Here is a 10,513-nt window from a genome sequence, read left to right as displayed (position 1 = left end):
CACCGCTCCGCCACCACGGCCGGCAAGGCCCTGATAGGCAGAGATGGGCTCGGCCCAGCCCCCGGCCCAGGACATTTCACATCTCACTGCGCTCAACACCAGCACGCCTGCTGCTTCAATCCCCCCCACTCCCACTCGCTCTCCGCCACAGCCCGCAGCGCCCCTGCATGGCAGGGCAGAGCCGCCTGGCTGCCCACGGGGCTGGATTGCTTTCCACTGGCTGAGGATCTGGCGCAGGCTGACAGCAGTGGCCCGTCCCTCCCCACACCCGGCACCCCCTGGGGCGCTGCTGTCCCCACCTCTTAGTGCTGGGGCTTTCTCTGCTTGCGGTGCTTGGCTCCCTTCGAGCGGACATGTTTCACGGCGCCGACCGCTGTGGTTTGTCCTTTTTTCCTATCCAGTTTCTCCATCAGGTCACGGGTCCAGCGAGCACTGGGCGGGGCACAGAGATTCCTGTTCTTCTTGGTGATGAACCTGAGTCATGACAGAAGAGTTGCTAAGGGGGGCCGGGACAGACCCATCTGGGGACAGCCAGAACCCCTCCTCTCCCCGTCCCCATCCTAACACAACCCCAAGCCATGGGGAAGGGCAGGATTACCGAGTCTCCATCCCCGGAGGTGCCCCACGCACCCGCAGAGCTCCCCCGGGCGCCCACAGGCACTTACACAATAGCTGAGAGCCGGCAGCCTGTCTCGGGACTCTGGATTCTGTAGGCGGAGAGGAGATGGAGTGGGATGGGACGATTCTTGTGGCTCAGGCAGCAGTCGGATGCCTGGTTCTCGCTCCCTAGTGGGCAAGCAGACAAGGGCATGGGTGAGACGCGGGCAGAGGATGCCTTTCTGGTGAGATGCCTCTGGAGAGCTGCATGCAAACCTGAGGCACCTTCCCCAGCCCCGAGACCCTTACTGAGCCTCACGCATGGGGCTTGCCGGCCCCAGGTGCTGCAGAGAGGGAGTTTCTCAGACACCGCTCTGCCGGTGCCCCGCACTCCCGACCCGCAGCTCCTAGCGGCCGCGCTACGGGGACACCCCCCGGCCACGTTCATCTGCTGACTAGGTCACCTGAATCAACCCGGTTTCTAGCCAATCAGAACAAAGCCAGGCAGTTGCTTTCTCTCTGCAGGAAGGTGACCTCCACTCCGCAGCCTGTGAGTGGCTGATAAAGCTCTCCCCAAGCTGGGGCTAGCGGGCAGACGCCCGAGCAGGCAGGGCCCCCTGCTCCAGCAGCCTCTGCCCCACCGCTGAGCATTGGGGGTGCAGGGAACATGCCGAGGACAGCACTTTTCGCTGGGGGAATCACAAAGCATCGACCCGAAATGGGCAAGCGCTAGAGTCACGCCGACAGACCCGAGTCGGCGTCAGCCAGGATCAAACCTGGGACCTCAGGAGTTTAATGCCTGAGCTAAGAGACGTGGCCTTTAGCCCAGGCGGTAGCTGGCTCATCAAGGGCTAGCTGCCACTAGAGAGGCGAAAGGGGGGACAAGCAGGCCTGGGTTACACATACAGCCCCCTTTCCAGGGGCGGGATCGAGTGCCCAGACCCGCCTGGGTCTCGCAACAAACTAGGGTCAGAGGCCAGGCTAGAGCCCAGGCCCCCAGAGCTGAGCTCCCTGCTCCATCACTAGGTGCCCCCGCTGGACCTGCCAGGCGGAGGCCCCCAGCTGCACTGCCAGGTATGCCAGCACTCCCCTCGCCCTTCCCTCCCCACCCGAGCAGCACTGCGGCTGGAACAAAGCCCCAGCTGCAAAAGGGCTAGCGGGTTGGGCTACCCCCCGTGTCCAGCTGCTCCGAGGCGCACCCCACGCCAGCTGACCCATTCCTGTCCCCAGGGCACCCTCCCAGGCGGGGACCAGCTGGGGCCATGCAGTACCTTGGGCCTTGCAGATGCACAGGGCAGCCGCCAGCAGCAGCAGGATGCGGAGGGTCATTCTGGCCAGCGATGGGGCAGGGCGATCAGGCAGGCGGAGGCGTCCTGTGGCTCAGGAGCAGGCAGAGCTGAGATGCTGCGTCCCCTTCCCCGGCTGCCTGTATTTATGCTCTGCGGCAGCCAGCTTTCACTTTCCTTCCTTGCAAGAGCCTGGCTGGCGGCCCACTCCCATCCCATCCCACACGCTCAGCTCCAGTGTGCACAGCTGGGAGGGGAGGTGGGGACGGTTCCTGGCAGGAGCAGCTCCCCTTTGCAGATGTGTTCTGGTAAGGTCATGACTGGCACCAGGCCAGGGATACAGCCGGGGGCTGTGGCGAGGGGGCGGAGGCGGGCGTATCAGCCCCACAGCAAAGAGCCCTCGGCTCTTCCAGATCCAACGTAGCTCCTGCGTTCCCGTCGGGACCCGCTGAACCCAGCGCCTGCCGGTTCTGGCTCCAGCCCAGCCGCCCCCGTCCGAACGCACAGCATCCCGCAGGGCAGGCTCTGGGCTTGTCTGTGGATTCCCGAGCCAGGACGGGGCAAACCGGTGTGGAGACATTCGAGTCCAGGCCCCCCCAATCCCCTGCCTTCTGCCAGGAGCCCCAGACAGTCAGGCCTGGGCGTGGCGGGGACAGCCACTGCTGGGGAAATGTGCCGGTTTGTGCCGCGACACTGCGAGCACGCTCCAGATCCAACGCGCCGTGGCCAGGTCCGTGCTGGGACAGGCGGCTAGCCGGGGTCTGTCTGGCCCAGAGCCGGAGTCCGCGGGAGAAAGCCCGCTGCCAGAGAGTCCCAGCCCGCCTCGGCAGGCCCAAGAGGCTCGGGGTTCGGAGCCTCCAAGCTGGTCCTGATGGGGTCTCTCCAGCAGCCCCCCGTCACCAGCACTGGGATCCCCTCGTGCCCCCCACAGCCTGTCCTGTGCACAGCTCCCCCTGCTCTGCCCAAAGGGCATCCGGCTCCCGCCACCTTCGCCAGCTGCTCTGCCCCTTGGCTCGGGGCCCCAGCCTCTGCCGTTGGGACTGGGCTATATTCTGGGTTTGTCCCTGAACCCACTCCCCCTCTCCAGGGTCCCCCCATGCCCAGCTTCGTTGCTGCCCCCTGAGCTGCCAGCTGGGCTCTCCTCTTGGCCGCCTCAGTCCCCAGAGCTTAGCCCCCCAGTCACATTCCCCCAGGGGCGGTTCCTGCCCCCCAGGCCTGGCCCAGCGGGGTCCCCAGCCCGGCTCTCAGCATCTTGCAGAACCTTCCGGCCCCGGGCTCATGCCCAGGCTCTCTCGGCATGCGGCCCCTCGAGCTGCCCGGGCCGCGCCCCACCCCAGCCACAGCCCTGGCAAATCATTGACCACGCAGGAGCCCACCCCCCTCTTGTCTGAGCAGGCCGGGTTCCAGGGCCCCGGCCGCCTACTGCCCTGGTTAGTGCACTCGGAACAAGTCCAAGGCCGCGCGGCTTGCACAGCGGCAGCTTTATGGCCGCCGAGGTCAAAGGCCTTTGCTGGAATCGATACAGAGCCGCCGGTCCTCCTGCAGCGGGCTCTGAGCACTCGGGCGTCTGGTGCCAGCTGTGCTTAGCGTCGCTCAGGGTAGGGGAGCCGGTGGCTGCACCACCCCCCGGCACTGGAGGGCACAAACCTTCATGCGGGATTTCCCCCTGCCTAGGGGCTGCTCCCCCTGCCTGGGGGAATCGGGGCTGGAGTGGAGCCTCGCTGGGGGACCTGAAAGGGGCACCCTGCTGTCCACCTCTCTGCCCAGCCACCTGTCCATCCACCCAGCTGTCCACTGTCTGCCCAGCCATCCACCTCTCTGCCCAGCCATCTGTCCATCCACCCAGCTGTCCACCCATCCACCCAGCCGTCCACTGTCTGCCCAGCCATCCATCCATCCATCCACCTGTCCATCCATCCATCCATCCACCCAGCCGTCCACCCATCCGCCCAGCCATCCACCTCTCTGCCCAGCCACCTGTCCATCCACCCAGCCGTCCACTGTCTGCCCAGCCATCCAGCCAGCTGTCCACCTGTCCGTCCATCCATCCATCCACCCAGCCGGCCACCCATCCGCCCAGCTATCCACCTCTCTGCCCAGCCACCTGTCCATCCACCCAGCCGTCCACTGTCTGCCCATCCATCCATCCATCCACCCACCGAGCCCTACGCTCCCCCCCGCCCAGCTCTGCCGGTGCCCCTCAGTCCCAACCTGCCCCCCGCCGCTAATCCAGTCCTGGGCTATCTCAGGCCTCCTTGCTGTCCATCCATAGGGACCGCCTGGGATCCCAGGCCAGGCTCGCAGTTTGCTCAGGGGGAAAGAGCCAGGAGACGGCCCGGCACCCTCCCGTCCTTGCCACGCTCAAGCCCCAACTGCTGCAGTCCGAGCCAGGCACAGAGCTGGGTTCACCCTCCCCACGCCCCCGGGGGGCAGACCGGAGAGCTGGGCCAGCAAACCCTGGATGTTCCCCGCCCATCCGGGGTGACTGAGCACCCACTTCTGCTGCTGTCCTCGATCCTGACCCACAGCGCCCCTGCGGTCCCAGCCCTGGGCTCCCCACACACTGCTCTGCTGACCCCCCTCAATCCCCGTTTGCCTCAGCCCCCTGCTCTGTGTATCATTCCTTTTCACTCCGTCACCCCCATTCACTCTCTCTCTTTCCTCCCCTCCCTCGCCCCATTTCCTGCCCCCCGGGCTGCAGCCTGCGGGGCCAGCGTCCATGCAGGGGAGCGCGAGGGGGCCGTCAGATAAACCGCCCCAGTGGCGCCGCGCTCCCCGCTCCGGGCCCCTCTCCAAAGGGCGCTGGCTCTGCCTTGCCAGGGACAAGACCCGCTGCCTCGCTCTGCTTGGGGAAGTGGCCTGCAGGGCTGCCGGGTGGAGGTAGGGTGAGCTGCCAGTCGGGGAGCTCAGCACCGCCACGGAGCAGATCCAGGCTTCCCGGGCTCCCACTTTGCTGGGAAGCGAGGGGCCCTTCACCGCCAGGGAGCTGTCAGCAGAGCCCAGCTGAGATCTCGCAGAGCAAGCCGCCCGCTCCCCCGAAGCACCGGAGTGAGGACATGGCTCGTGCAGGACCACAGCACGGGGGCGCAGGCTCTGGGTGGGCCCTGCATGGCCATGTGGCCGCCTGGTCTGCCAGGAGGGCTTGGAACGGATGGCCGTGAATGGGGTGTGGATGGAGGGGGCACATATGGATGGCTGGGCATGGAGGGCCCTAAAGGGCCCCATTCAGCAATGGTGCAGGCAGCCGGTGGCATTGAGGGGTGGGCATGGAGGACCCTGTACAGGGATGGTGCAGGCAGCAGGTGGCACGGAGGGCTGGGCACATGCTGGGAGCTCTAATGTTGCTGCTCATGTTTGCGTCTGACTTTTCAGAAGAGCCAGGAGACGAGATGAGGCGAAGGGCCCAGCCAGCCGGGGACCTCCCAGCTCATGAGAGCACCAGGCTACAGGAGGGGTCGGCCATCCAGGGGCAGCTGCCCCCCAGCTCAGCCCCAACAAAGAGCCAGGCCTTGTGGAACGGCCACTAGCACTAAGCTGTCTTTGCACATGAGGCCAAGGGAGGCCTTGGGTCAGTGGGAGCTGCCCAGAAAAGCTGGCTGGGAGCCAGGGGAGAGAAGATGGTGCCCAGGATCTTGGGAAAAGCCAGCGAGATACAGCGCTAGGTGACCCAATGGTACAAGGCACCTGGAGTTCCCAAAGGCTCCTGATAAGGGCCCTCATCAACGATTATCCAGGACAATGAGTCACGGGGGCAAAGGACAGAGTCTTGTGGGTTAGCAAGTCCTGATGTGATGGGACCCAGGGACAGGTGAATAGCAGGAGGCCCCGGGCTGGGCCCAGTGTGGATCAGTATGTCAGTCAGCGGAGAAGGAGCTGGAGACGTTTGCTGAGGATGAATGGAGTCACCGGTAGCAGGGGCAGTGGGCAGCAGCACCTGGGCAATCCCAGCTGGATGCTGGGAAGACAGGGCCAGACTCGTCCAAACGCTTCGTGCTGCAGAAGCTGGCGGCTCGGCCTGGGTGGAGCGTCTCCGTGGAGAAGCGGTCCCGGGTCAGTACCCAGCAGGAACGCCTACCCCACCCGCAGGGGCCGGGTGACAATGCAACAACAAAGGGGGGAGAAAACAGCACTGGCCAGACGCGGCTGGGTCTAGCTCCGACCCGCTGCCCTCAAGGGGAGCGTGCTGAGTTCGGGAGACTCTTCTGAAAGGACGGGCCCTGGTTCAACCACAATTCACTGGGACCAGCTGTGTCCCTTACCTAGCAGTGGAGAACAACTCCAGGAATCTCTGCCCTGCCCTATGCCTAGGGTCAGACTGGTCCCCTCTGGCCCGAGTGTCTACGGATCCACCTACCTGTGGCCAATATGGGTCATTTCAAGACAGACCGGCAGTGGCTAAGAGAGAAGGGGCCACCCGCCACGCCAGAGGTCCATGCAGAGACTGCAAGACTCAGATTGCTTAGCTGAGACAGGCAAAGAGCTGGAGGGAACCTGCAGGGACCACCCCCTTCACACCTGTCTGCAGCCCAGCCAGCTTGGACCCACTCTGAGCAGGGCAGGGGTGCGGGGGGCATAGAACGTCGGCAACCTGTCTGCTCTAGGGCTCCCAACGCGCAGGGCCGGCTCCAGGGTTTTTGCCCCCCAAGCAGCGGGGGGGGGAAATGCCGCGATCGCAATTGCGATCGGCGCCAGCTCCACCGCGCCGCTTTCTTCTCCGGCGGCAATTCGGCAGCGGGTCCTTCCCTCCGAGCGGGACGGAGGGACCCGCCGCCGAATTGCCACTGAAAAGCCCGACGTGCCGCCCCTTCCCCTTGGCCGCCCCAAGCACCTGCTTGCTAAGCTGGTGCCTGGAGCCGGCCCTGCCAATGCGGCCGGCTCTGGGCTGTTAGATGGGGCGAGCAACAGGGTAGACAAGGCTCGGGAGCCTAGTATAAACCCCGGGGAAGCTTCATCAGTCAGAGCTCTGTCCGGCAGCCAGCCAGGGGACAGACAGACAGACACACAGCGACGATTGAGTGGGTCCATGTGGAGAAACCTCAGCGAATTCCTGTCATCTCGCCCTCCGTCCGGGGGCACAGCCGCAGTGCCCCGTGGTCTCTGCGTTCCGCGGCAAAGCCCCCGGCTGGGCCGTCTCCGGGGGGATTCTGTGGCGGTGTCAGACCGGTTTGTTGGTGGAGGTGATTTATGGGCTGAAGTAAGAGGATGAGGAGCACCACTGGGGCAGAACCCCGGATTCCGGGGGGGCAGGACCCGCTCCAGCCCTGGGCTCCCCAGCAAGGCCAGGAAGGGTTAGAAGCAGCTGATGGGAGGTCTGTCCGAGCACCATCTCCCCGAGGGCTCCCTGCTGAATCCCAGCATGGTCTGGCCGGAGAGGGCCTGGAAAACCCCTGCCCGTGCCCATGTTTCTCATGTTTCAGGATGCTAAACAAAGTCTTCTCTGGCGACGGGCCACCCTGGAACGTCTCCCTGTGCTGTCGGGAAGGGATCATCAGCCCCTGCTGGAAAGGAGCCAGGGCCTCCCTGAAGGACTTGGCCTGCAGCTCCGGGACCAAGCAACCCCGCTCAGGGAATGGGCAGGGGCCAAGGAGCCAGGGCATGAAGGGTGTGCTGCACACACCGACGGTGCCCACAGGTCATTGTGTGCACATGCAGGAACATGCCTCCGTGCATGCGTCTGTGAGCACCAGGGCACGTGCAAGACATGCGTGTGGATGTGCATGCGTGTGCACACCTTCCATTCCCTGGCTCCATCGCTGCCTGAAAGGCCTGGAGTCTCACGTGTCCCCAGGGCCGTTCCCCTCCCAGCCCCGGCCCCCTTCCCCAGCTGCCCCTTGGCACAGGGCCTCTGCGGGGCGCGTCCTGCAGCCAGCAAACTCCCAGTGCAGACTGGACATGGGGAGCATGTGGGGTGCCGGGGGATTGTCCAGTGCCCAGTGTGGGACAAGCCGGAGGGAGCTCACACAGACCCAGGGATGTGCAGAAACCAGGGCGCTGTCCTGGGAGGCCGCCAGCAGCTCATCAGTGGTCAGCAGCATGTGTGCACCAGAGCCCCCTGGTGGCTGGAGACCTGCAGAGGATAAAAGCCCTACTACTGGTGCCAGGGGCCATCCCACCAGCCTGATCATACTGCACATGATGGCTGTGCTCTCTCCGCCCGTACAGCCAGCCAGGGAAAGGGTGATCACCCTAGGCCCAAGCTCCTGTGGGCCCCCCCATCCCCGCAGGAGCACCTGACTCCCCCCACCGCCTGCCGCCGCCCTGCCTGCCCCCTCTCGTTCCACAGCCCGGGAGAGAGAAGGAATACGGGACACCCGGTAAAATGATTGGTATTCGAGCGAGTTCAATGGCACTCAAACAGAACTGTGCAGGACAAACGTTCACATTAACGTCGAGTTGACTGAGCCGCTGTTAAAAAGAAATCCGGCAGAGTTGGCTTCTTGTTATTTACCTTCTTCTCTTGAAGGCTTTAGGGTTCACACGAGGAGAGGTGACACACACACACCCCTACCCCACACACACGAGGAGAGGTGACACACACACACCCCTACCCCCACACACACACGAGGAGAGGTGACACACACACACCCCTACCCCACACACACGAGGTGAGGTGACACACACACACCCCAACCCCCACACACACGAGGAGAGGTGACACACACACACCCCAACCCCCACACACACATGAGGAGAGGTGACACACACACACCCCAACCCCCACACACACATGAGGAGAGGTGACACACACACACCCCTACCCCCCCACACACACACACGAGGAGAGGTGACACACACACACCCCTACCCCCCACACACACACGAGGAGAGGTGACACACACACACACCTACCCCCCCACACACAAGGAGAGGTGACACACACACGAGGAGAGGTGACACACACACACCCCAACCCCCACACACACATGAGGAGAGGTGACACACACAGCCCTATCCCCCAACACACACGAGGAGAGGTGACACACACACCCCCCAACCCCCACACACACACGAGGAGAGGTGACACACACACACCCCAACCCCCACACACACATGAGGAGAGGTGACACACACAGCCCTACCCCCCAACACACACGAGGAGAGGTGACACACACTCATCCCAACCCACACACACACACGGGGAGAGGTGACACACACACACCCCAACCCCCCCACACACACGAGGAGAGGTGACATACACACACCCCTACCCCCCAACACACACAAGGAGAGGTGACACACACACACCCCAACCCCCCCCACACAGACACGAAGAGAGGTGACACACACACACCCCAACCCCCCCCACACACACCCCTACCCCCTCACACACATGAGGAGAGGTGACACACACACACCCCTACCCCCCCCACACACACACAAGGAGAGGTGACACACACACCCCAACCCCACACACACACGAGGAGAGGTGACACACACACACCCCAACCCCCCCACACACACACCCCCTCACACACAAGGAGAGGTGACACACACACACCCCTACCCCCCCACACACACACGAGGAGAGGTGACACACACACCCCAACCCCCCCACACATGAGGAGAGGTGACACACACACCCCTACCCCCCCACACACAGGAGGAGAGGTGACACACACACCCGTACACCTCTCTCCCAGGGAGGCCAGGGAGAGGAGCAACCGACCGACCAACCCTCCGCTCCCTGCGGGGTGCTCTCCGCCCTCCATGCTGGGACCCCGGGACGGACCTGCCTTTCCTGGTACCTGGCACCACGTCTTCCTGAGACAACACATGTGGGGACACGCAGGGTCACATGCCCCCTCCCCAGATTTCTGCAGGGTTCACACCAGAATGTGGCCAGCCGCAGCCTTTTGGCCCTGCGCGGGAGGGAGAGGACGGGAGCTGCTCCCAGCCGCAGGGGAGTGGGGAGAGGGATGGCTGGCCCCTGTCTTTGCAGAGCTCATCTCTTTTTTTTCTCTCCCCCTCCTGCCCCCGGCTGGAAGCAGCTTGTCCCTTCCTGCTACAGCGCGGGCAGGAAGGGGTTACGCCCTAAGGCTGCATTGTGCACCAGGGCCCAGGGAACCGGACTGCAGGGGCTTCAGCCAACCAGCCAGCACAGCTCCATGCTCCCTGGGGGCAGGACCCAGGGCGGGGGGGGGGGGGAGGGTGAAGAGGGGCTCAGCCCCTGGCTGGGGGGCTGCTGTGATGCCTGCAGGGGCGGGGCACGAACCGGCTGGAAATCGCTGCCCCCCCACTCCAGAGCTTAGCTGATGAGCACAGAGGCCAGCGTTGTGCGGGGGTTTGACACACGCAGGGCTCGGCTCATTCTGGCCAGTGCTCCAGGGCGGAGGGTCTTGGGCTTTCCCGGGGCGCCGGCCCAGCCAGAGGCAGTGGGGGAAGGAAGGAACCTGCTGGCCAGGCTGAGCGCCCCGACCAGGGGCTGGTTCTCCGCACAGCGCCGGCCGGAAGCAGGACGGCGGCAGGGCCCTGCTGGCTGAGAGCCGGCACTCAGCGGGGGCTGTGCTGATGGACCAGCAGAGGGAGCGGCTGGCCCCACACACTGCAGCTTTACCCTGCCACCAGCCCCCATCGTCGGCCACTGGACCCCACCATCACCGCTGGTGGGCGGGCGGCTGGCGAGCAAGACC

General features: G+C 64.6%; 1 protein-coding gene across 1 annotated transcript; it reads right to left on the bottom strand.

The window, feature by feature from the left end:
- Positions 1-302: 302 nt before the first annotated feature.
- On the bottom strand, positions 303-1,926 carry LOC135879960 (C-C motif chemokine 21b-like). Its single transcript, XM_065406003.1, has 3 exons — positions 1,869-1,926; positions 666-786; positions 303-474 (listed from the first exon to the last, which is right to left on the bottom strand). Exons 1-3 carry the CDS (start codon positions 1,924-1,926, stop codon positions 303-305), a joined length of 351 nt encoding a protein of 116 aa, XP_065262075.1.
- Between the last annotated feature and the right edge of the window lie 8,587 nt (positions 1,927-10,513).

Source organism: Emys orbicularis, chromosome 6, assembly GCF_028017835.1.
Source record: "Emys orbicularis isolate rEmyOrb1 chromosome 6, rEmyOrb1.hap1, whole genome shotgun sequence".
Classification (NCBI taxonomy): domain Eukaryota; kingdom Metazoa; phylum Chordata; order Testudines; family Emydidae; genus Emys; species Emys orbicularis.
Note: the sequence above shows the minus strand (reverse complement) of the source record. Positions and strands in the feature narration are given on the sequence as shown.

Excerpts from the sequence above, each read along its gene's own strand:
- LOC135879960 (XM_065406003.1), bottom strand. The coding sequence starts at position 1,926 with ATGACCCTCCGCATCCTGCTGCTGCTGGCGGCTGCCCTGTGCATCTGC. Across the intron at positions 787-1,868 it reads GTGCATCTGCAAGGCCCAAG|GGAGCGAGAACCAGGCATCC; the intron begins GTACTGCATGGC and ends CTTGCCCACTAG. Across the intron at positions 475-665 it reads TGCCGGCTCTCAGCTATTGT|GTTCATCACCAAGAAGAACA; the intron begins GTAAGTGCCTGT and ends GTCATGACTCAG.